This window comes from Boleophthalmus pectinirostris, unplaced genomic scaffold (genome assembly GCF_026225935.1).
Source record: "Boleophthalmus pectinirostris isolate CB_2022bp ecotype Guang Dong unplaced genomic scaffold, ASM2622593v1 HiC_scaffold_15, whole genome shotgun sequence".
NCBI classification, from domain to species: Eukaryota; Metazoa; Chordata; class Actinopteri; order Gobiiformes; family Gobiidae; genus Boleophthalmus; species Boleophthalmus pectinirostris.
Window position 1 is genome coordinate 35,385,583 of NW_026571070.1, and position 24,223 is coordinate 35,409,805.

Genomic DNA, 24,223 nt, shown 5'->3' on the forward strand with positions numbered 1-24,223 from the left:
TTGGATAAATCTGCTGGGACAGGGGACACAGGGCTTGTGTGTGTGTGTGTATATGTGTGTGTGTCTGGCCTATTGCTGGATTTCAAGATGACATCACAGCATGAAAACATTATTACATGATATTTAATGACAAAGTACAATGTAATCAATAGTGAAGTTTGTCTCTTGAGAATATGAGACATTCTAGAATCTGAAAACACTAAGCCTACATTTAGGCCTACCTGTAATGTTACTGTGGGTTGATGTAGAGTGGGTTGATAGAGTGATATGCCGATTTGGAGGAATTGATCTAATCCCATACCTTTTTGTCATTTCTATGCAGGTCTGTTGCGTGGGGCCTCTGAAGATGCAAAATTTGCTTCAAACCTACATCTATCCTGGACCCCTCTCGTCCAGCTCATCTGTTTGTAGGTCGAGCTGTCCTCTGGGAGGCGCTATCAGACAATAAAGACTGACAGCTTCTGTTCATGTGCAGTCAAATCTGTGAACTCTGTATGCACTTGGAGTAGTTCTATGTGTTTACAGTCTATGTCTTCTGTTTTACCAATTCATTTGTGATCAACTGAGAACCACCAGGTGCATACACAGGACCTATACTACACAAAACTCCAAGTATGTTTGTGATGTGGAAACATTATAATATACATCAGAAAATAGCCCTTTGTGCACTGTCCTTAAAGAACAAAATTTGAGCACTGGTGTGTCCCTACAGCTTTATTCAGAACAAGTTACACAACCCATGACCATCCAGTACACACACACACCCACACACACAAAAACACCTTTTCAACATTTTAATTTAAAGTGAAACAAAAACAATCAGAATTCAGTAAAGCAATAGAGTGGCTGTGGTGAAGCATCAGTCCACAGTACAGACACATGTCCTTTAGAAAGTGTACAGAGCCTCTGCAGAGCTGTGGGTCAGTAGGGCTTTCTCCCCCCCAGTGCAGCCAGCATCTCCTGCCTCTCAGCCGCTGTGGGCATCTCCGGCTTGACTCCTTCTCTCCGCCTCTGAACCATGATGTTATGCTGAGAAAAAACACACACGTTCATTAAAATGGGACTAAACACCTAAAATCCACCCACAACCGCATTTCAAATAGAGCTGCTAAACTGGGCACTACCTGGAGGACTAAAGGGGAGAGTGGTTTACATGAGTGAGGTTTACATGGAAAACAAATTAAATTGCATTTATTTAATTTAGAAGGGTTCTGACAGGGCAGTATTTATGCGTAAGCGTATTTATGGCTACCAGAAGAAAACACACGCTTCATCTGCGACCGGCTTTTCTGTCATCTCGGTTTGTCATTACGCTACAGACACAAACATAATACAAAGTTTTTCAGCAGTGTTTTTGATGATAATGAAGCAGCAGCTGGAGAATTGTCTCATCACACTTTATGTCGGTCAGCTGAGGAGGAGAAGGGAAGAGTGTCGGAGAAGGGAGGAAGACGACAAACTGAGTCATCGGCTGCTCTACCTCAGCCCACTCCCACATCCCGCTCACAAATCCAAAGAGACGTGGATCAAAGTCCCAAGCCAGGACAGGTGGAGCCGGATTGTCCAGATCGCGTCAGAAGAGCGACACAATGAGCATGAACTGAACCACTAGAATTATTTTAAGAAGAATAAACATTTACATGATCCAGGAATAAATTAATTCAGTTTTAAAATCTGAATAAACCAGACACTTCAGAATTAAGTTTAATTCGAAATAATCATTTTCATTAGGAATTAAGTGTTTACATGGACTTTTAAAAAGCGGAATTCATTTTTATTCAGAATTAAATTATTTTTATTTGGAATTAAAGCTCTCATGTAAACATGGCAAAAGAGAAAGGAGGAGGGTGGGGTCAGGAGGACTAAAGAGGAGCACAGCAGCTAATTTGCCAATAAAACATGACTAGGATGTGCCCAGTACATAATGCTATTAAAACCCCATACTCACACATACATAGTCAAACTAGTGCATGACTGGTTAGTTCAACTTTGAACACAGTGAAATATTGTGAGGACTGGAGCTCAACATTCCCTCATTAGTTACCAAATAGCCGATTAGCTACAAACAAACTTCCAAAAGTAATAGTGATATCCTTTTCTATTGCCTAGGGGATACACAGATGAGGCATTTACTCCAAAAACCAAGAGGTGGGCAGTCACTGTGGAGCACCACGTATTGCTGTGTTTCAGATGACATCACATTCTATACTGTTCGATGGAGAAGTGGGAAGTTAGATTAATATTGTTTCCATGGAAACGAGGTCAAAAGCCAACTCACTCATAATAAAGAGAGAGTATTTACCTCTATGGGGTATTAATTACCAACACACATTTATTGTATTGAAAATTCTGTATTTGTTAAAATGTTTTGTAAGTTTCACTTTCGTTTCGTTTCACTGAGTCTTTCCTCCCTTTGCTCTTCGCACTAAGACATTCCCCCTTTAGAACGCTATCACAACACAATCAGCGTGCATCCTGTTAATGAAACTTCTGCACATTTCATCAGGTTTGTGAAGCTGCTGTGTGCAGATTTCTGCCATGTTCTTGTATATTTATGGAGCATGATGTAAGCCTGTGGGTGGATAATAAGGAGGACAGGACAGACATCCATGGATGACATGTAAAACCTCTTCAGGCATGTTTTTGATGAGGGCCCATGTTATAACATGGTAGAAGACAAAAAAAAAGAAACTTTGCATAAGTCCCCCTCATAATATGTATTAATAAAAAGATCATCAGCTCAGTGTTTTAATGTCTAGAGCCAAACAGGAAAAGGGCACATATTGTCTAAATAAAGTGTTTTTTATTATGACCGTAGTATCAGAATCAGCACTGAGTATCAAGTCTAGTCCTTAGTATCAAAATTATGTTTGTAGTTACTTACCCAGTACTTTCTGCAGTTCTTGTAGTTCTGAAAGTACGCGCCGCACCTGTCCCTCTCATAGTTGTGATGCTCCATACACATGCGGGAGGCGTCAGTCTCCTAAACACAGCAGAGGGACATTAGAGGACACACTCTCACTACGGAGCAGAGTGAAGAAGAGTGTACACACCTCCAGACACGGGTTTATGTCTTCATTCCGCACTTTTCTGATATTTTTATCCATCTGGGTCTGAGACAGAAGAGACACAGGAAATAAAATCTGCATAGACACAATCATGGAAAAAGATTGATTAGCAATATTTCTGTATAATATTATACATATACATATATTAAGATTAGACTGGCAGTTGTACAGAACTTAAGCCTATGTGTTCAAAGACATACGTGTGTGAGAACACAACATTACCAACGTGTCAAGATAATTGATGCTGTGATTTCACAGGTCACAATAAATTTCAAAGAAATACTAAATTATTTTAGACATTTTCATTCTATAAAGCTAGTCTCACAATGGAATATTGACTGTTTCACTGCTGTTTGGACATGATGTCAATAATCATAAAACAAATTTGAAAATGTGTTTTACCCTCTCTCAATATGTAAAAAAAATAAAATAAAATCTAACAAGAGTCTGTGAAGCACGTTATTTTTGGGCAGAGTGTGATGGTGGCACAGACACACAGCAGGAAACAGGTCCGTTTAACCAGAGGAAACATGTTTCCTAGACACACTCTTCAGACAGAGGAGGTGTCACGGTGATTCTAGAGCCATGACATAAAGAAGAGTGACAGTTTGTTTTATAATATGCCCATGATCACACAGAAGTCACCAGGCCATTAGTGTTGAGTAACGCGCAGACTGTAAAGTCTATCAGACCAGAGACTGTGGATTATCCTCATGTAGCTCAGAGGCTCCACAAAGAGCCGCACACTTCACTAGTAACAACACAACATGTGAAGAATATTCCCGTAAACGGAGCGTTAGTGTCCGGGCTGCTGGTCATGCGGCACATGCGGCACATGCGGCACATGCGGCACATACCCTCTGTCCCTGCGCCCTTCAGCTGCAGCTCGGCTCGGATCACAACATTAGCCGCGGAGCTAAAGCCCGTTTCCCGGAGCTCTGTCCCGCTCTGTCCCGCTCTGGTCCCGCTCTGGTCCCGCCTGTGTCGGTGTGTGCGTGTGGGAGTCCGGCCCGGGGAGCTCCGCCACATGTAGCCGGGAATAGAGCGTTGAGCGCGGGTCTGGGCGCACGGAGGGGCTCGGGGACAGGAGCCGGGTGCAGGACGCTGTGTACAGGGCAGCTGAACTGAGATGACCCCGGAGGCACCGGGACTCACACACGACCACACAGCGCCCCCTGCGGCCCGGGAGCAGCCACTGCAGCCTGGAGACACAGACTGTTAACTCTGTGATTAAACATGGAGCTGCATTAGCTTTAGTTTCACCTCCAACAGTCTCTGCAGAACTCCACATGTTTGACTAACCCTTTATTATGAGTCTGTCTACATCTCCAAAGCTCAAAATGCTCTGTTACACCTTGTGATGTCATGAAGTGGTAGTTTTCAAGTTAACAGTCAGGCCTACTTTTTTCCTTTTGTGCAGTAGAGATTTGCAATTCCAGGAGTGAAATCACTGAAATGATTCTAGCGACGGTGTATAAAGTTTAAAAGCACAGTGGAGCACTTCCTGTTTTACCACATGACATCACAAGGTGTAGTGTTTAAGAGTTGCAGGGTGTGTATGTTAAACATGTGTGAATGAAACAAAACACCACTACATAGCAACACAGATCAGAAAATATGCATAATATGGGCCGTTTAAGAAGTGTTTTCACCTAAAGTTATTCTGTCACCACAGAGCACAATAGTGAACATGTCCTAGTGCATAGGCCTGTCAGTAGTTTTTCTGTGTGTGGTGCAATCTTAACCAGACTCCACCTGGTGAAGATTAGGCACCGGTCTGTAATGGTTCAGATTAGGAAAGGGTCTGGGCTGATCTTTACTGTAAAACAATGTTAGTGTTTGTATTGTTACACACAGAATAAATGCTAACCCAAAATCCAACAGTCACATTTCAGAACATGTTCAGATCTAAAGTACACGGTTAGCAGCTCTGAAGCAGAAGAACACAGGAGGTTTCGTTATTTGAGAAGGATATGATGGTACTTCAAAAACTGTTTGTGATCTTCTCATTGTGATTTGTGATGGTGATTTTTTTTCATCTCTGGACATCCAGCTCCTTTTCTGAGCTACAACTGTTGAGCTTTAACTGCTTTTAAGACACATAGACACACAGACATACAGATGGAGACAAGACATGAGGAGGAGAAAGGAGAGCGAAGAGAGAGGAGTAGGGATGTGGTGTAGGATGTTGACCCCACGGTGAGGTGACCCTGGGGTCAACATAACATATAGTATTTTGACCCCAGGGTCAGAATCCTATTTTGGTATATTGATCCCCCTATGAAAATCTATATTTTATTAATAAACAACTTGAATTCTATAGAAAAACATTGAATATTAATATTATATCTGCAAATTAAAACATAGTGACATATTTAAAAGTGTTTTTTGAAGAACTCAGATGCATTTTTTATGTTGATTATAACTTTTGAATGTTACAAATGACTTAGTTGTTTAAACATATTTGACTGAACATGAGATAAGTTGTTATTAATTAGTTCGGTAATCAAAGTGATGTATAAAGATTTGGAATCTTGTTAAAATAGACAGGGCTGATCAATTAAGTAGTTCAACAGGGGATATGAGAAGATTTAATAACCCAACATGACTAAATTCAAGGTCGTTATTTTTACGAACCATTGCCTAAATTGACATTATGATTAAGGATTATCTGAACAGAGCAAACTAAAAATCAGAACAATGTCAAATACAATATAAAAAGTGACAAGATTGTGTATATGCAATTTTAACAATACGTTGCATTTACACAAAATACCAAGTCGTTCTCCATCAAAACATTCTTTAAAATACTTTAAAAGAAAGTGAATATGTAGTAATATATCATAAAAGTAAATTACATAAGAAATAATGATCAGATAAGTAACTACTAAAGAAAAATTAAAGGGAGTCCAAATCCTATGGGGGGGGGGGGGGGGGGTATGGTGACCCCGGGGTCAGTGTACTATGGGGGCATCTCATTTCTCTCGCCCTCGCTTCCTTCTCTTCGACTTCTCTCCTTGATCCTCCATTTTTCAGCTGCCAATCAAATGTGCCAGATTAAGTGGTGTCAAAGCTGTGAGGAAGCAAGTGAAGGAAACCACAGAGGAGACCTGGGTGAGGGCTCAGGAGCAGACACCACGTATTATAATCCAACTGTATTTGGGCCACAGTGAGGAGTTCGTATTGTCACAACTCTCATATGTCCAGATCAGGACAAGAGTCAGAGTTTCCTGTTGACCATATTTCACACAGAAAGGTAAATTCTCACATATGGAACCTGATCATTTCTCATATTTTTCATATTACCACAAGAATCTGCACTTCAGCAATATTAATTTCATCTGTCCACATCAGTATTAAATAATATTGGCCTATAGAATGTTGTAATGTCATCTGAAACAACAGTAGGCCCATGTTGATCAGAACCAGCATTTGTGGAAAGTCTGTCCCATTCACCCTCAGCTCAGTGTTCTTCTACCTCTGCTCCTCTGATCTGCTCCTCTGATCTGCTCCTCTCTCCTCTCATCTGTTCCTCTCTCCTCTGCTCCTCTCATCTGTTCCTCTCTCCTCTGCTCCTCTCATCTGTTCCTCTCCTCTGCTCCTCTCATCTGTTCCTCTCTCCTCTGCTCCTCTCATCTGTTCCTCTCTCCTCTGCTCCTCTCATCTGTTCCTCTCTTCTGCTCCTCTCTTCTGCTCCTGTCTTCTGCTCCTCTCTCATCTTTGTGGTTAATATTTATCATAGTTTCAGTTCTGTTAAAGGTATTACACCAAATTGATTCTTTTAAGATGTAGGTCATGTTATAATGCTGTTATCTCCTGTGTTTTGTTTCATTCACACATGTTTGTGTAACTCTTTTTTATTAGTCTGTCTACATCTCCAAAGCTCCAAGTGCTCTGCTCCACCTTCAGATCATGAACAGCTCCTTTAACCCTTAGTTCAGTAGAGATTGGCAATTATAAAGCTGAGATCATCCAAAGGATTCTAGTGACGGTGTGTGGAGTTTAAAAACACAGTAGAGCACTTACTATAGGCCTATAACCATGTGACATCACAAGGTGGAACAGGGTGTTTTCAGTTTGAGAGCAGAACTCAGCCTAAATGTGCAGGGTTAGTGTGTGAAAAGTGTGAATGACACAAAACACAACTCCAGGTGTGTGTGATGAGGAAACGACATGAGAAGATCATAACAGAGTAACTCGGGCTCTTCTGGAGCCTGCTGGTAACGCGTACCTCCCGTGAGCCGTGCAGAAGTGCGGGCTGGCCGTGTTTTAGCATGCTGCTCCCTACACCGTAATAACTCCGGTGTAAACAGCGCACCAGGAACAGCCGCGGACTGACACGCGCACGGACCAATAGGAGCGCTCCCCACTCCGCCTGCAGTAGCGCAACAAGTCCCGCAGCCAATCGGGTTTTTTTCCAGTTCGTGCTTATTTTAGAGTTTTTGCGGTATGAACGGAGGAAACAAGAACTGTCGGTAGAATATCTGGTAATTTAGGCGTCCATTTGTCTGTGGACGGTACGCGCACAGGTTCAGCACAGCACTCTTATGACCAGGCTAAATTGGTAAAGTTGTTGTCAGAATGTATCGACTAGAGGGACGCAGAGACGCGCTGGGGAGGCTTTCTCCTGCTTTCATTGGTGCGCTTGAGCTGTCAGTCATCTCCTGCGCGCGCGTACACACACACACACACACACACACACACACACACACACACACATGGAACAGTGAAAGTTGTTCACAGAGATGCAGTGTGAGGTAGATGTGTGTGGACACATGTGTACACTGTGGTGCTGGTGCTGTGCAGGTCTCCATCTGAATTGCAGTGTTGCCATTTGTCTCATAAAGCGTTTTCTTGACTCGTGTCTTTAAGTGAGCTTCATCTCACAGTTTGGTGTTTTAGGCTGTTCATTCACTCACATTTGTTGGTGGTGAGAAATAATCACAAAATGACAAAACAACCCAGAGAGAGTCAAACTCAAAGACACACAACAATAAAACAAACAGTCTTTGTTCACACCTAGTTATAACCTTCCTTCTGCATGATGCACACATGTGATTGGACATGTGCTCATCTGCACATCTGCATCTCCTGCCCACGGTGTGTGAACTAGGACCTGACCAGGATGTGGGTTGGAGACCTGCCTGGCCCAGGGGGTGGGTCAAACGCACTCAGGCAGAGACATAAAGACCTTCTGAGTCCTATTCCTCTAAAAATACTCTGTTTTGTGAGCAGAATTTGGGGACAGAGGGACTCAACATGTCCACACAGCCAATGAGCGCGGGCGTCCCTCCGGCCGATCCATTCTGCCAGCGCGAGCAGGGGGCGTGGCTAAGGGTAGTTGGGCTGCACCGCAGCGCATACACAATGGCTGCTCGAAAGAGGGGAAAGCAAACAATTTTCAGGCCCGCCGCGTCTCGCAAAAAATATGAGAAAAAAATTATTAAAAATTCGGAAAATAGTTGAAAGTCCAGAAAAACTCTACCGAAACGATGTTAAAGCATCCGGGGTAAGTTTGACGTAAATTAAGTGAGCGGTTACGTTGTATTTGAATTAAAATATCGGGGTTATTTCAATTAGGAGAGAGGGGTGAGCTGGGGGAAAAGTTAGTGTTAATCAGGACTGAGTTTGCGAGCAGTGACAAAGCGCGTGGACCGCACCAGTCCTTGGGAAAAAGGTGCTGTCGGGACTGCGGGGGTCTGCTGACACTCGGTGGAGCAGAGGCAGCGGGGAAAGTTGGACACAAGTTTATTTGGAATAGAGCGCAGTAACAACGGCATGGCGGGGGCACTGCGGCGCACGACACCGGAGCTCCGCACGGCTCCGCGGCATGACACGGGCTCTGGCTCGGGCTTTGGTTCGGGCTTTGGCCGGGGTTCGGGTGCACTTTAGCGCACGGTGTCATCTCGATTGAAGCGGGTTTGAGGCAGCCGCGGTGAGCTGTAGCAGCGCACCGCACATGGAGCCACAGTCCCGCACATGACACACACATGCTGCGGTGGGCTACTGTCGTCAAACATCAAAATGGAAGCAGAGATTGCTGCGATAATTATGGACTTGTGAAGTGTTCGGAGCCGGGTGGCAGGTACACTGTCTGCGGGCTCCTCTGGGGTGATGCTGTGGTAGAACTCTGACTGTGGAGACGGGCTGTGAGGAAGAGCAGATGCACTTTCACCAAACACACTAGGCCCGTTTGACTCCCATCACATCTGAATAAATGCTGCAGTTGCAGTTGTTGTGGCGATGCGAACACTCTGATTTGGAGAGTTCCTCCTGCACCACACACCGCCTACAGGCCTAGATTAGAATCACCTATTTGACATCCACAGAGTAGCAACAGCCAAAGTCAACCATGTCATTACACACACTGTGGGCTGATACACTGCCTTTAGGAGGGGTCCTTCTCCCCAAAGTGATGTTTAGAACAGAGTGAAACAAATCAATGTATTTATTTGTGTTGGACCATAGAGCTGCAGTCTCACCCTCGCACAGGCCTGAAGCATGTGCAGCCTAAGTGTAACGTGTGTGTAACGTGCCACTTTAGACTCTTCTGAGACACTCATGAGATGATGTTTTTTGCACTGTGGTCCCTGTGTGGAGCAGCCCGGTCACATGGGCCCTTTACCTGTGCTCCTCTTGTCTATCAGACAGACTCAGTGAGTGCAGGCACCCCCTGGTGGATGTGCAGAGTTTGTTTGTTACAGTAGAACATTGAAAATGCTCCTCTGCTGTGCTTGTGTTGTAGGCCTGTGGGTGTGGGCCGGTCTGACTCAATCAAACTGGACAGATTGCTCCGCCCCCCTCTCCTGTAGAGACCATGGCCACCGGACCCCAGGCCCCCCGAGAGCAGGTCCTGGAGGTGACCAGCGGGAGGCGCAGGAGAGCAGAGGGCAAGCCCAAGAAGAACTTCTGCTGCCAGCAGTGCCAGAAGGCCTTCAACAGCCTGGAGAAGCTCAAGGTGCACTCATACTCCCACACCGGGGAGAGACCCTTCGGCTGCTCCCAGCCCGACTGTTCCAAGGCCTTTGTGTCCAAGTACAAGCTGCTCCGGTAAAGCACACAACACTGAGACGATACACTGGCTTTAGCATGACACACTCAGATCTCACCTGACCTTTGGCTCCACACTGCCTTTAGCTCTTTCTAATACCTGATGAATGTGGTGTGAGTGTTGGTGGTGGTCCGAGGGGCTGATGGTGCAGATTGGTAGCCTCATCAGGCTGTCCCAGAGCAGCTGTGGCTACAATAGAACCTCACCACCACCAAGTGTGGAGTGAATGAAAAATGCACCAAATTATAAAGGGAATTGGAGCATCTGTAAAGACGTTATGTAAGACTAATGTACTTATGTCCATGACACACAGTGTGTGTCTAACATATGTGTAACTCAAACAGTGCATTAGTGTGACAGGCTCTATGTGTGCAGGCATATGGCGACGCACTCTCCAGAGAAAAACCACAAGTGTTCGTACTGTGAGAAGATGTTCCATCGCAAAGACCACCTGAAGAACCACCTGCACACCCACGACCCCAACAAGGAGGCCTTCTGCTGCCAGCAGTGCGGCAAGAGCTACAACACCAAGCTGGGCTTCAAGCGTCACCTGGCCCTGCACGCCGCCCACAGCGGGGACCTGACCTGCCAGGTGTGTCTACAGAGCCTGCCCTCCACCAGCCTGCTCCTGGAGCACCTCAAGAGCCACGCGGGCAAGTCCTCCTCTGGCACCAAGGAGAAGAAGCACCGCTGTGAGCACTGCGAGCGCCGCTTCTACACACGCAAGGACGTGCGCCGCCACATGGTGGTGCACACGGGCCGCAAGGACTTCCTGTGTCAGTACTGCGCCCAGCGCTTTGGCCGGAAGGACCACCTCACCCGCCACGTGAAGAAGAGCCACGGGCGCGAGCTGCTGCGGGTGAAGAGCGAACCCACCGACCTCCTGGAGGCCGGGGTGTACGACCCAGCGGGCACCTCCACACGAGCCCAGCCTCACAGCGCTTTCCCCGGGCACAGCCTGGACACAGAGCCTTACCCCCTCACCACACAGCCTTTCTCTCTCAAGTACCCTCTGGGTTTTACCTCATTCAGCGGCTCCTCGCAGGAGCACGCCCTAAAGGGAGACTTGGACACCTACCTGATGGACTTACCCTCCTCCTCCTCTGCCCCAGAGCCCCCACTGCCCCCCTCCTCCAAACTGGAGCTAGATGACCCCGACCAAGAGTCCAAAATGTCCACCCCTACAGCAGCCATGACAGGCGAGTCGCTAGCTTCTTCGCTGATAGATTTCTCCCAACTCTTCAACTTCCTGCCTCTGAACGGACCAGCGTACAGCGCTCAGGCAGGGGGCAGCGGGGAGGCCTCTGGGGGCTACCGGCCCGGTGAGGACCCCCTGCCTCTGGAGGACGCCCCGGAGTCTGCAGACAGCTCCCTGCAGCTCCCCCCCTTTATGTCCAGCCTGAGCAGTGCTCCCACCCTGCCCCGCTTCCACCAGGCCTTCCAGTGATCAGAGAAGGACCAGAGAGGAACCAGAGAGGGACCAGAGAGGGACCAGAGAGGGACCAGAGAGGGACCAGAGCCCATTCTCCTACAAACAGGGTCCACGCCTCAGAGTAAAAATGCTTAGTATAATTTAATACAACAAAGATAATAATTACAATAATATGCATTAAAAGTCAACCCAGAATAAAATAGTTTACAAAACTATGTTAAAATTAGCAACCAATAGGATTACATCAACTTCTCACTGGTGTAAGTACCTTTAGTCCACTGCAGAGGGAGCTAGCCTCAGGAGCAGAGGGAACTCTCTCTGGCTCTGGTGCCTGAGTGCTGGGTCCCTGGTAACACTGTGATTAAATGTACCATCAACAGTGCCTTTAGGGCCCTCTCTCCTGTCCCCAGCAGTGCCTTTAGGGCCCTCTCTCCTGTCCCCAGCAGTGCCTTTAGGGCCCTCCTCCTTGTCCCCAGCAATGCCTTTAGGGCCCTCCTCTTTGTCCCCAGCAGTGCCTTTAGGGCCCTCCTCCTTGTCCCCAGCAGTGCCTTTAGAGCCCTCCTCTTTGTCCCCAGCAGTGCCTTTAGAGCCCTATGTGAGGTGTGTGAGAGCTCGTTGTCGGTGTGGAGGTGTGGACTGTGTGTCGGGCAGGTGCTCTCTCCTCTCACGCTGGGGCGTGCCTTCACTCCTCTTTAACAGTACTTATCTTTTATATATAGCACTTTAGACTTGTGGCATCACCTGTTCTGTGGTGGTGTGTGTGTTTGGAGCATTTACAGTAGTTTAACATATATCTTCTGTTCCATGTGCCACACTTCGACAGGACTGTGCTGGGGTCTTTAGTGTCTCCAGTGCAATAGCGCCTCCTGTGTGTATGGGAGGTGTATACACCCGACCTGACTCACCTTTAGGTACACAATACTGAGAGATTTACTATAAGCTTAAGCCCATTCAGAGCGATTGTTACTACACAAAAAGCTATACTTTTTATGTTCAAAAACAAACAAATTGTGTATTTTGAAGCAAAGTGCAGCACCTTGTCAGTATAAAACATACATGAGCATTAATAATGAACCATTCAACTCAAGCTGGTTTTACCTTATAAGCTCCATCAAACAGACTCTGCCCTATGCACACACACACGTGTAGTGTGTTTTCTATACACACACACATATGCACATACACGAGAGTAGTGTGTGTTCTATACACACACACAAATATGTGAGTCGTGTGTGTGTCTTATGCACACACACTCACACACACACACACACACACACACACACACATACACACACGTGAGTCATGTGTGCATGTGTCTTATGCACACACATTCACACACACACGCACACACATATGTTCCATGCCAATGTGTGCCAGGGCCTTGTTCCTTGTGGACAGAGTAGAGGTGGGCCATATTGACAAAAGATAAATACATTTAATGCCAGACTGTGGAACATTTTCAGCAGAGCAATAACATGTTCATGTAGACAAGCGTGTGGCACACAGAAAAGTTCCATAGTACGCCTTTAATTAAACTAGTGACATAACTTGATATGATCTTGTAGAGACGAGGTGTGGCCCACCTCTGCAGAGCTCTCCCCTGTAGAGCTGCCATCAGCACTTAGCTCCTCTTTGCACCATCAGTTTATCCTCCAGAGCTCAGAATGTATCTATGCCGTGTTATTATTATTGTACATTTCACATGCAGCGCCTGTGCTCATGGCGCTCTCCACAAACACAAGGATTTTATCAGTGAATGTCCCAACATTTTTGTGAAGGTTTTTACATGTGGGAGTGTGTTTTTATTGTTCGTTGTTGTAATCATAGCACTTTTGGTAAACCCAATGCCTTTATTTTTCTCCAATACGTTTTCAAATCTTTATTACAAATGTGTAGAAGATATATTTAGCTTTTTTTAAGAGAACAATACCGTGTAAATACAATACTTTATAAAGACGTTTATTTTTGCAGGTACAATGTGGACAGTGTTTTTGCTTTACTTGCACATGTGTTTGGGAGGGAAGCTGGATTCTGCCGCTGTGACCGCTCTGATCGTCGGCCATTTTGAATCCCTGACAAAACAATAATCATGACTTTGGATTTGAAGATTGGAGATGTTTATGCTAATTTAGTGATCGGCTGACAGAACACAGCTTCCTCTATCATCAGTATTTACAGACCATAGACTGCATATTACTGACCTCCACAAACGTGTTCTGAAGTGCATGGGATTCTTGGATTCATTTTGCAGTTCTGGTTTTAGTCTATTTTTAAAAGCTCTGTACCTTATTTTTACTCTACTAGTTTGTTTTAAATGGTTTGCAGTGGTCCAAAGTTATTCTTCACTTACCGTATGCATTCCAAGCATCCAGATTATTCACCGTGAACTTTTAAGAGCTTTTCAACTCTCTGAGACCAGAGCGGAGTTTTGCAAAGAACAGAACATCAACTAGCATTCTAACACAAACATCCTGACTATCTGACAGTAAAACACAGATATTTTGACCTCAAGAGCTGCTTCTACAGTATGTGTACTGGGGCAACACACATTTTTCTCATGGGAACATGGGAAAAATTGGGTACAAGGACTCGACTGCTCCCAGTGTTTAAAAAGTGAGGTGTTTAATGTGCAGTCTATTGTCTATGGTCAAATTGAATGTGACTGAAACAAATTTCAGTGAGGTCATACAGCGCCCTCCACTGATACACGCCACCGACAAATTAGAACAAAGTACCCCCCAAATGATCTTTGAATGTTTTTGCTGAATCTGTATGCAAAGTTTGTTGAGTAAATTGGCGTTTGGGGTCAGAAAGTCCCCACAATGCAAAACAAACGCTGGTCAGGGCGGGGTTACTGTTGGGGGGGCACTGGATGTAAAGGAACTGTCGGAACATCTGTCATGTTGAGTGTTTCTCATGTTTGTACAGTGAATCTGAATGTTTGGACTGAACTATAGCTGCTATAACACACTGACTCTCCTCAAGGTGCTAAGTCCCATCTCTTTCTCTCTCTTCCTCTCTCTCCTGGTCTCTCTATCCATCTTTCTGTCCTCTGCATCCTGACATCATACTGTGATTTTGGACACTCTATGCCTGTATTCTTGTAGCCTCATGCTGCTTGGTTCTGGAGGTCACTCTGACCACTGACAGTATACAATTGTAGTAGTTGTAGTAGTAGTTGATGTTGTATTGGTACATGGTTCTATGATGATTCACGGCCACTACTTTTCCCCACCCTGTCCTGTTATGGGTCAACCTCCATCATGATCTCAATAACAAGTAAACGGAACCAGTCACAGTGAACATATATGCAATATACTGTATGCAATATACTGTATGCAACTGAGAAAAACAATGAGACTGTTTCTCGTCATAGTATTATCCTGTAACAGTGCCTTAGCACCATTTATGTGCATCCTGAATTTTTACCTTTATCCAAGTGAACTCCACAAGTCACTCCACGCTGTCAGTGGTCAGATGTACCCCTCAGATGAGCACTGTGAGGGGTCAGATGTACCCCTCAGATGAGCACTGTGAGGGGTCAGATGTACCCCTCAGATAAGCACTGTGAGGGGTCAGATGTACCCCTCCGATTAGCTCTGTTGGGGGTCAGATGTACCCCTCAGAGGAGCACACTGTAGGGGTCAGATGTACCCCTCGGAGCACTCCGCAGTCACTAGTGTTGCATTCCAGACACATTGGTTTGATTTGTATAACACAGTCCTAATGTTAGTCCAGACACACACACTGTTGGGTTGTGTAGTCGTCGTGTACACTCTGTTTGGAGGTTGTGTAAAGTGAAATAGAGCTGCGGCTTGTGTCTTTGTAACATGACATCATCCAAAGAGGCAGATTATTTATTGTTTGGCAACGCTGAGTTGATTTCCATACCTTGCTGCTATAAAAAGGGGAGCTGCAGTTGTCAACTTTAGTGTTTGTATATGTTCAATAAAGTGAAAGATGAAGCTCTGGTGTGGTGTGGTTTGTGACATGTCACCACATTAACCCAGTGAATATCAAAAATCCGCCTACAACCGCCCGGCTCTCCGCTGCAGCCCCACAGGACTGTCCTCTGAGACAAGAGTCCGCACTCTACATGACACTGAGGCTGAGTCCTGTCCAGCCCAGAGCCCACAGCCCACTGCTCAGACCCGCGCCCGATCCGGACCTGACACGGACTGAAGCTTGGTTCAGATGCGGCTGTGGCGCTGGTCTGTGTTCGTTCAGACGTGCTGGCTCTGTCCTTTACGCACGCGCACGAACACACGCGGGGTGATCGGAGGCCGCTGTGTGAGACTGAACCCATTGACCTCAGCTGCTGTAGTGCATCCTCCGCCCGCAGAGCGTCGCTGTGTTGTCGCTACAGTGTTTATCTAGAGCTATAATGGCGGCGGTCGGGGTGGATGCGCCCGCACTGGAGCCATGCCGTCTCCCATCCCCGTGTCTAGGCTGCTGCCCAAAGACCTGTTCCCCAGCGTTGGCACGGGAGTCTGCAGCAGCCCGCTCTTCAAACAGGGCAGCACCCTGCACATCCCCGCTCCTCGCCCTGGTCGTTGCTCCCGGCCCTGGTCCTCGGTGATTCTGTGGCCGGAGCTGCGGACTGTGGGACCGGTGGGCTCGGGAGGCTTCGGCTCGGTCTTCAGAGCGGAGTACCTGGGTCAGAGCGTGGCACTCAAACGGGTCAACAGGTCTACTAAGAACCGCCTGGCTTCAAGACACAGCTTCTGGGCCGAACTGAACGCGGCGCATCTGCGCCACCGGAACATTGTGCGCGTTCTCGCTGCCAGCACATGTGTGCCCGCGGAGCCGGAGTACGAGGGCAGTTTAGGGGGCGTGCTGATGGAGCTCTGCGTGTCGGACCTACAGCAGATTATCTACGGCACTGGTCCACTGGAAGAGAATCGCTGTTTGCGCTACGCCGAGGACGTGACGCACGGTCTCCACTTCCTTCACGCGCACGATGTGCTGCATTTGGACATTAAACCTGCGAACCTGCTGCTGTCCCAGGACGATGTGGTCAAGATCGCGGACTTCGGTTGCTCCCTGAAGCTGGAGCCCGGGTCACAGGCTGCGGCCGTGAGCCCACAGCTGAGCCACGTAGGCGGCACGTTTACGCACCGCGCTCCGGAGCTGCTCAAAGGCGAGCCCGTGTCTGCCAAAGCGGACGTGTTCTCATTCGCCATCACGCTGTGGCAACTGCTGACTCGAAACCAGCCGTACGAGGGGGACCGACAGTACGTCATTTACGCCGTAGTGGCGCACGAGATGCGGCCGCAGCTTCACGGGCACGCGGTTTTCAGCGGAGCGCGTGGGCAGGTTTACCGTGCGCTGTTGAGGCGTTGCTGGAGCGCACAGCCCCAGAACAGACCAAGCTCAGAGGAACTACTACAGCTGCTGCCCAGGGGCGAGGACACGTGACCACTGTGGCCACTGGACCTCTGGTTCTGAACAAGTGAAATTTACAGACCCAGTTCCTTAGCTCACCCTAGAGGACGAATTCAACCATGGGACTGTGGCAGATATGCGCTTTACTGTATGATGATGTTTTAATAGTGTTGTTGTGATTGCTCTTAAATGTTTTCATTAAACTTTTTTTTTATCTTTAGCAACTCTCCTCAGTTACTGTCTGTCAAATACTGGGCAGAAGTACAAACTGCAGTCATATGGAGTTTTTATAGATCTAAACTTTATTGCACAACATTATGGCACAGTGTACACAGGGGAGCGCACTGAAACTCACCAGGCAGAGACAGAAACACCACTGTGGAGCTGAGGACACCACTGAGCGGCAGGGACGGGGACAGGGGCAGGGACAAACAGGAACAAACCTGACAAAAGCATGGCTCATCTACCACATTCATACATACAAGGTGAATGAAATGTCTTGCCCAAGGACTCAAAGGTGTTTGGTATACAGATTGAAGCTGGGATTCAACTGTCAACCTTCCAGATGTAATATAAAACAACCAATCTATCACTTATATTCTGATATTTTGTACTTTATAACCAAAACATAGTGTGGAGTGTAACTGATCATATACTCAGAGACGACCTTTGATGTTGTTCACTGTAGATCTGAGTGTATTTGTGTTTCTTTACAAACTTTAAAACTGTGGTCTGAAAACTTCACTGATATGAATGAAAGGAACCAGTGGTAATTATGGAAGGATTTAGTCGACTAAAACAGCCTAAAACAAAGTTCTACTGTGCTGTCAGTATTGACAGTGCTGCAAAAGAGTCACAGTCAGTGACATCACTTCATCTGAAAGAAGTTTTGGTCCTTAACGAAACAAAAAAAAGGTTCACTCTGTAACTGTGGGTGGAGGGTTCGTCACCCGCTTGTCTCCATGGAAACGCTGGCATCTTCCACAGTATGACATTTAGGGCAGTAACTCCATGGAGATAAGCACCTCCCCTTCAGGTATATTTGGCCTTAAACACCAGTATTTGAATAAGTGCAAGATGGACACGTTTAATGCCATACTCTGGAATATTCCAGGTGAAACAATAAAATCTCCATAGAGAAGCCCGTGGAGGCCTCCACCTTTATAATTACATAGTGCACCTTTAAAGTGGCTATGACAGAGTTTGACTTAATTTGGTAGGATTATAACTATTGTAAATATAAATGATAGATAACAGATCATTTTACACCAATAAAAAAGCAATTTGTGAAGAAAAGTTGAAAGATATGTTGGAAATCACAGAAAGTGGAGAGTTCAAACGTTCGGAGGACATTACGCTAGGGACAATTCTATCCAAAAGTTTGGCACAGTTTACATGTAAAACATTTTTTCTGATTCTCTAAACATGATTTCAACAAAATAAAGATGTTTTCTTATTTGTATATAATGTGTATATTGTATGTATTATGTATATTTGTATTTGTCAGATAATCATTTCTGTGTACATTAGAGGAGTTTTGCTAGCAAACGATTAAAGAATTGCCTAGTGTGATGCCACAATTTCCACACAGGAAGTAAAATTTTAAACCTAAAAATGGCCAAATTGAGAAAACAAGTGTGAATATTGTTGCAAAAATCTTAAATATAGTGATCTGAACTGTTTCAGTAACACAAGTAGTCTAACCTGTCAGAGGCACTTTAATGCCTTCACCTTGAGCAGCGTGTTCCCATGAAGTCCCTCTTCCTGCTGGATCTGTATGTGGAGCTTGGAACAGTCCCCTTATGTCCCTTATCTCCTCTCAGAGTGGGGCCCCTCACATGATGGTAACCCTCTCTGGGGACACAGCGGCCCCCACAGGCTCCAGGCGCGAGGGGCCATCCTGTCGGCTGTCCCGCCCCCTACGGATCAGGTGCAGCCTGCGGGCCAGGCAGGGCAGCAGCAGCAGCAGTTTGCCCAGCACCACGCACACGGGCAGGGCCAGAGCGGGCACGAAGCTGGGGGGCAGGTAGAAGCGGTACAAGTCCCACTGGAAGGCCCTCCTCCAACCGAACAGCAGCCCGTGCAGAGTGGCTATGAGCAGAGCGATGTAGCCCAGCGTCGACTGACAACACAGAACACACAGAGGTTATGAAGAGGGTGTGGAGGTGACTATTACACATCGGTCATGGCTCTCTTTGAATTACATTATGCCTTAGCCTCAGAAAATCTAAAAATCACAGGCCCCCACCACTAGAGGACAGATTTGGGCATGTTAGGGTGTTTCTGATATTTACCACCACTACCACTGCCCATGTAACAGTATTATTGCTTAAAAATATTATTAGTTGTGTGGTCCTCTATTAGTACAGGCTTTGTAATTAATTAATCTCAAGTAATCACATAACAATAGTTGCCCCAAAAGCAACATTTATTTTATGTAAATGAATTTTAGTGCACTCATTTTCTTCCTGAAGCTCATCATGTGTTGGAGTTTGGGCTGACGCCTCTTGTTTGTACTCGGAGCAGAACAGCTCCAGAAGGTTCTGCTCTCACTCTCACGTGTTTTGCATTTAAATGGTGTCGCAGGGTTGAGGTACTTCTACTACTACTAGAACCGCGCAGATCCTCGGCCTTTGCGAACTACTACTTAGGTAAGAGTAAAAATGACTGAAGTATGGAAACTACTACAACTACTGAGTAACTGTAGTCAGTGCTCACAGTCTAGTGTTTGTGTCAGAGAGCAGAGAGCCATTCTAGTTTTGTCTCTTCATTGCTGTCACAGCACTGGTGTGTCCCAAAATGAGACAAAAAAAATCATATCTGAAGGAGCGATGATGATGATGATGAGAATGTCACTTAAGCTTTTGTCACTTGTAGAGTTACAGTGGAAAGAGGAAGGACAACTAAAGAACTTAAGTAAAAGTGCTGTCAAATATATTACTCAAGTAGGAGTAGAACTAAATGTAACTGAGTAAAGTACAATTCATCTTGCAGATAAGCCTACAGTGGGGCCTTGTGAACATGGCCAGTGCTGCGTCACCTGTATGAAGCTGAACTCCCTCCAGTTGAGGGCGCTGTGGACAGAGGGCAGGGACGTAACAGCAAGAAGAGACAGCAGACCCAGACTCATAACCCCAAAGGACACGTACATCTCCACACGCCACACCTCCTCCTCATTCCATGTGCTTTCCACCTCTGCATGGACCTGGAGAACATGGAGCAGAACATGGAGAAAAACATGGAGCAGAACATGGAGAAAAACATGGAACTTTTTCTACGTATTCATTATATTTGAAGAGGGATCTGGCTGAACTCTTTTCCTAACCATGACTATTACTCGCTCGTAATGTCCAACCCACACAGAGCTGTCCAGCAGCACACAGACAAACAAGATCTGACAAGCTCCAGGATATTTACATTGTTCAGGTTGTTAGGTAATAACCTCTTCTGTTTGCAGTCATGTATTTGTTGATTAAATGTATCATCTTTAGGTCGGAAGGGGCATTACCCTCAACAGACACCCACTCCTGGTTTGGCTCTTTGGTTGCTACGGTCAAATGTCTACAGTTCCAAATATGCAACTCGGCTCAAAATGATTGTGCATAACTGCGAGCCTTGTGAGCCTCATTTGGCTGGAGCCAAACACTATAAGTGACCATAGAGTGTACATATGAGTGGACATAGGTAACGTGCTCGCGATGATTTACATTTGGAGCTTGTGGCTCCTCTCTCTGTACCTGCTGCTGTGAGCCTCGCAATTTTGGTCTTAAAATATTCATATTAACTTGCTCCACATGGTCCTCATTTTTATTTATTTTTTCATTCTTTTGTCCGTCAAAAAATCATGTTCATAACATAGAGCTCCAGATTCACGTCCTTCACCGTGAGCATCACAAGCCTCATTTGAGCGACGCTGAACACTGTGGGTGACGTCACACTCTCCACAATTACTCCACGTCTTTTATACAGTGTATGTGAGTTTTCATTTTTCTGTCTTTATTCACACATACTAATCCTTTCCTGCAATTTCATTTCAGTCAGTTTCCAGCTTTGTTTACACATGACCTTTTTCTAGCAACATGTGGGTAAATTCTTAGGCCAGGCTGCATGTATGAACGGTGCTTCTGACCTGTTGGTAGGACATTGTACTGTACGACTGTGGAGTTCCTGACCTGTTGGTAGGCGGTGTTGAGCAGCTGGTACCTCTCAGACCTCCTCATGGGCAGACACAGGCTGTAGAGCACGTGCACCGCAGCCAGGAAAAAGCTGAGCAGACCAAGCTGTTTGCGACTGCGCAGCCAGCCCTCCAGCCAGCCCGGAAACTGCCGGTATTTAGTCCCATAATACAACTGATGCCCCGCCGCCACCTGCCCCGCCAGGTACACCAGAGCCAGCAGCGTGATGGCCACCGCGGGCAGCGTGCGGTTCACCACCTCCATGGGGATCTTGTAGAAGTCGCTCTGTCGGGACTGGACGTACGGGTGGATGACGTCCCGCACGAAGGAGTAGGAGAAGAAGAAGATGGAGAGAGCCACAGCGGCCAGCACGGGGCCCCTCCAGCCGGGGAAGAGGCGCAGGGGCATGGTCTCGATGTCCCGGGACCAGCTCAGGGGCCCCATGTCCACAGGCCGGAAGTGCAGCAGGCGCGCCAGTTCCATCACCTGCTGCCGCGCCCACACGCTGTCACTGCAGATATACACCTGACAAACACACAGACGTACACCTGTCACTGCACCTGTCACTGCAGATGTACACCTGACAAACACACAGACGTACACCTGTCACTGCACCTGTCACTGCAGATGTACACCTGACAAACACACAAACGTACACCTGTCACTGCACCTGTCACTGCAAATGTACACCTGACAAACACACAGACGTACACCTGTCACTGCACCTGTCACTGCAGATGTACACCTGACAAACACACAAATGTACACCTGTCACTGCACCTGTCACTGCAAATGTACACCTGACAAACACACAAACGTACACCTGTCACTGCACCTGTCACTGCAAATGTACACCTGACAAACACACAAACGTACACCTGTCACTGCACCTGTCACTGCAGATGTACACCTGATGAACACACAGACGCACACCTGTCACTGCAGATGTACACCTGTCACTGCACCTGTCACTGCAGGTGTAGAGATGTGTATATACTAGTATATAGTGTATGTAGTGCATGCACTGGTGTGTTATACCCACGTGAGTGCTGGAGAATATACCCTGTTATACCCACGTGAGTGCTGGCATCCAGGGGGTAGCTCTGCTGCATGGCCCAGGCGGAGATGACGTTGAAGCCTTTGACCACAGTGCAGGAGGGCAGCAGAGAGGACAGGTACTCTGCGTTGGACTCGGGGTACTGGTTCACTCTCCTGTTGTTACTCACATCCACCAGAATCTTCCCTGTGACACAGAAGAACAGAACACTTTGTCTTTGTAATAATCACACAGTCAGTCTGTTATCATCTGTATGAGGAGATACTTTTCAGAGACCCCAGAGGAAAATGCAATAAAGTCTGACAAAGTCATCTGTCTCACTGTCACAGTCATCTTTGTCTCACTGGTTACACAGAGTGACATTACAGATGGGTTTCAGGACGATGAAAAATGGGTTGCCTTATTTGATTTAAACTTGTTTATCTTGTATCTGGTGACACAAATAGGTCAGGTTTATGAATTTTAACAATTTTACATATAATTCCTTTGACTAAATACAATCTATTTTGAAAAAGTCATTCATGAATTATATAGTACAGAGATCAGGAGGAAATATGTAAATCCAGAGCTCCTGTGGTGTGATCAGAAAGAGCAGGCTTTGATCAGATTCAAACCGTTTTTTATGGCAGATATTTCTTAATAGACACAGGAGTACAGGCTCCAGTCTCATGTGAGACCTGTCAGGAGTTGGCACATATACATGTGTAAATGACTCCAGTACCGTACCCTCCAGCAGGTGCTTGAGGTCCCACAGCACAGAATAGTGCTCCCTGCGGATGGCTAGGAACACCATGTTGGCCTTCCCCACGGCGTCCTCGTAGTGCGTCACGTCCACCACATGGGGGAAGCAGTGAGCCGCCTGCTTCGGTCTGCGGCTCCCCACCACCACATGAAAGCCCCCCCGCAGCAGGCGCAGGGCCAGCGCTCTGGAGAAGTCCCCCGAGCCCAGGATGGTGATGGTGGGCAGGGCAGAGGGGCCGGAGGGGGTGGAGGGGCCGGAGGGGCCGGAGGCTGCACCGTAGCCGTTCCTCAGAGGAGTCAGGAAGTGTGAAGAAGAGGAAGAGGTGATGAATACTGGAGTTCTGCTGCTGCTGCTCATGGACAGAGACTCCATCTCTGTGTGCTGTGTGCTCCTGTTCAGAGAGCTGAGGGTCCGGAGAGGAACCTGCCACATGAGACAAGGGTCAGAGCCTGGACAGCCATGAGGGCTGCAATATATGCTGCAATATATATCACAAAATAAGATATGATACACAATACAGGGCTCACAGTGACAAAGATAGAAAGGAAGATAGATAATTTGTATTCATATTTCAGGCAGCATACAATACATAATATAATACATAACATCGTTGATAAAATCAGTTTATTGATAAAATCGATATTATCACGATATGGCAATACATGTGATAATTGAATGCACATGATACTCTGATATATTATTGCTTTTTAGTAAAGAAAATGATTTTTGCAACAGTATTTCTTTGTTAAATCACTACTTGTGTTAATCATCAAAACAGTGAATACGTCAAGTGTATTGCATAAACACATTTATTCCATTAAATAAGCAACAAAATTGCAGTGAAGTCACAAAAAAATGTGCTATAAGAACTAAAAATACTCTTAGTGATATATTGATACAGCAGCCCACCATAATAATACAAATTTAGTATCACAATATATGTATATTTTGATATTTGAGTTTGTTTTATAATAAAAGATAAAGAACATTTAAGCATGTACTTTATCGTCATAGCCTACTTTAGACAAACTTTTATTCTCAGGATTTTAACACTGCTTGAGTTGTGTGGTCCTCTATGTCATTTATTTATTTATTTATTTATCTGTAGTTTGATAACACAAGTTCTCTAACATCAGCTCTATAACATGAGCTCTAATAACATCAGCTCTATAACATCAGCTCTATAACATCAGCTCTATAACATCAGCTCTAATAACATCAGCTCTATAACATCAGCTCTATAACATCAGCTCTATAACATCAGCTCTAATAACATCAGCTCTATAACATCAGCTCTAATAACATCAGCTCTA

The 24,223-nt window shown here is 46.1% G+C and overlaps 5 protein-coding genes across 7 annotated transcripts; 2 read left to right on the forward strand and 3 right to left on the reverse strand.

The window, feature by feature from the left end:
* Positions 1 to 699: 699 nt before the first annotated feature.
* On the reverse strand, positions 700 to 4,067 carry chchd7 (coiled-coil-helix-coiled-coil-helix domain containing 7). Of its 2 annotated transcripts, none has more exons than XM_020940745.2 (4): positions 3,926 to 4,067; positions 3,054 to 3,113; positions 2,885 to 2,983; positions 700 to 1,029 (listed from the first exon to the last, which is right to left on the reverse strand). In XM_020940745.2, the coding sequence occupies exons 2-4, from the start codon at positions 3,105 to 3,107 to the stop codon at positions 922 to 924; spliced, it is 261 nt and encodes an 86-aa protein (XP_020796404.1). In that variant the 5' UTR covers positions 3,108 to 3,113; positions 3,926 to 4,067; the 3' UTR covers positions 700 to 921. The 2 variants fall into 2 exon arrangements, with proteins under 2 accessions (XP_020796404.1, XP_020796405.1); XM_020940746.2 differs by having other exon boundaries at positions 3,054 to 3,143; positions 3,926 to 4,058.
* LOC129408095 (uncharacterized) lies at positions 3,789 to 8,973 on the reverse strand. Its single transcript, XM_055150845.1, has 3 exons — positions 8,729 to 8,973; positions 7,300 to 7,352; positions 3,789 to 4,270 (listed from the first exon to the last, which is right to left on the reverse strand). Exons 1-3 carry the CDS (start codon positions 8,971 to 8,973, stop codon positions 3,789 to 3,791), a joined length of 780 nt encoding a protein of 259 aa, XP_055006820.1.
* On the forward strand, positions 8,445 to 15,456 carry plag1 (pleiomorphic adenoma gene 1). 2 transcript variants are annotated; one of them, XM_055151187.1, is made up of 3 exons: positions 8,445 to 8,577; positions 9,814 to 10,118; positions 10,495 to 15,456. In XM_055151187.1, the coding sequence occupies exons 2-3, from the start codon at positions 9,886 to 9,888 to the stop codon at positions 11,564 to 11,566; spliced, it is 1,305 nt and encodes a 434-aa protein (XP_055007162.1). In that variant the 5' UTR covers positions 8,445 to 8,577; positions 9,814 to 9,885; the 3' UTR covers positions 11,567 to 15,456. The 2 variants fall into 2 exon arrangements, with proteins under 2 accessions (XP_055007162.1, XP_020796422.2); XM_020940763.2 differs by lacking the exon at positions 8,445 to 8,577 and adding an exon at positions 9,602 to 9,724.
* Positions 15,457 to 15,898: 442 nt separating this feature from the next.
* Positions 15,899 to 17,156, forward strand: mos (v-mos Moloney murine sarcoma viral oncogene homolog). Its single transcript, XM_020940734.2, has one exon. The coding sequence runs from the start codon at positions 15,974 to 15,976 to the stop codon at positions 16,967 to 16,969; it is 996 nt and encodes a 331-aa protein (XP_020796393.1). The 5' UTR covers positions 15,899 to 15,973; the 3' UTR covers positions 16,970 to 17,156.
* A 1,614-nt stretch (positions 17,157 to 18,770) lies between these two features.
* Positions 18,771 to 23,282, reverse strand: steap2 (STEAP family member 2, metalloreductase). Its single transcript, XM_020940749.2, has 5 exons — positions 22,895 to 23,282; positions 22,188 to 22,354; positions 21,109 to 21,636; positions 19,977 to 20,141; positions 18,771 to 19,058 (listed from the first exon to the last, which is right to left on the reverse strand). Exons 1-5 carry the CDS (start codon positions 23,280 to 23,282, stop codon positions 18,771 to 18,773), a joined length of 1,536 nt encoding a protein of 511 aa, XP_020796408.2.
* Positions 23,283 to 24,223: the final 941 nt, after the last annotated feature.

What these genes read in the sequence shown, in the direction of transcription:
- chchd7 (XM_020940745.2), bottom strand. Translation starts at nt 3,107, where the DNA reads ATGGATAAAAATATCAGAAAAGTGCGGAATGAAGACATAAACCCGTGT. An exon ending in ACATAAACCCGTGTCTGGAG is followed by an intron (nt 2,984 to 3,053) that starts GTGTGTACACTC and finishes TGCTGTGTTTAG; the next exon opens with GAGACTGACGCCTCCCGCAT. An exon ending in AGAACTGCAGAAAGTACTGG is followed by an intron (nt 1,030 to 2,884) that starts GTAAGTAACTAC and finishes GTTTTTTCTCAG; the next exon opens with CATAACATCATGGTTCAGAG.
- LOC129408095 (XM_055150845.1), bottom strand. Translation starts at nt 8,973, where the DNA reads ATGACACCGTGCGCTAAAGTGCACCCGAACCCCGGCCAAAGCCCGAAC. An exon ending in CACCTTTTTCCCAAGGACTG is followed by an intron (nt 7,353 to 8,728) that starts GTGCGGTCCACG and finishes ATTACGGTGTAG; the next exon opens with GGAGCAGCATGCTAAAACAC. An exon ending in TTCTGCACGGCTCACGGGAG is followed by an intron (nt 4,271 to 7,299) that starts GTACGCGTTACC and finishes CTGTGTCTCCAG; the next exon opens with GCTGCAGTGGCTGCTCCCGG.
- plag1 (XM_055151187.1), top strand. Translation starts at nt 9,886, where the DNA reads ATGGCCACCGGACCCCAGGCCCCCCGAGAGCAGGTCCTGGAGGTGACC. An exon ending in TCCAAGTACAAGCTGCTCCG is followed by an intron (nt 10,119 to 10,494) that starts GTAAAGCACACA and finishes CTATGTGTGCAG; the next exon opens with GCATATGGCGACGCACTCTC.
- mos (XM_020940734.2), top strand. Translation starts at nt 15,974, where the DNA reads ATGCCGTCTCCCATCCCCGTGTCTAGGCTGCTGCCCAAAGACCTGTTC.
- steap2 (XM_020940749.2), bottom strand. Translation starts at nt 23,282, where the DNA reads ATGGAGTCTCTGTCCATGAGCAGCAGCAGCAGAACTCCAGTATTCATC. An exon ending in CCCTGGATGCCAGCACTCAC is followed by an intron (nt 21,637 to 22,187) that starts GTGGGTATAACA and finishes TGTGTTTGTCAG; the next exon opens with GTGTATATCTGCAGTGACAG. An exon ending in GGGAGTTCAGCTTCATACAG is followed by an intron (nt 19,059 to 19,976) that starts GTGACGCAGCAC and finishes CTGTGTTGTCAG; the next exon opens with TCGACGCTGGGCTACATCGC.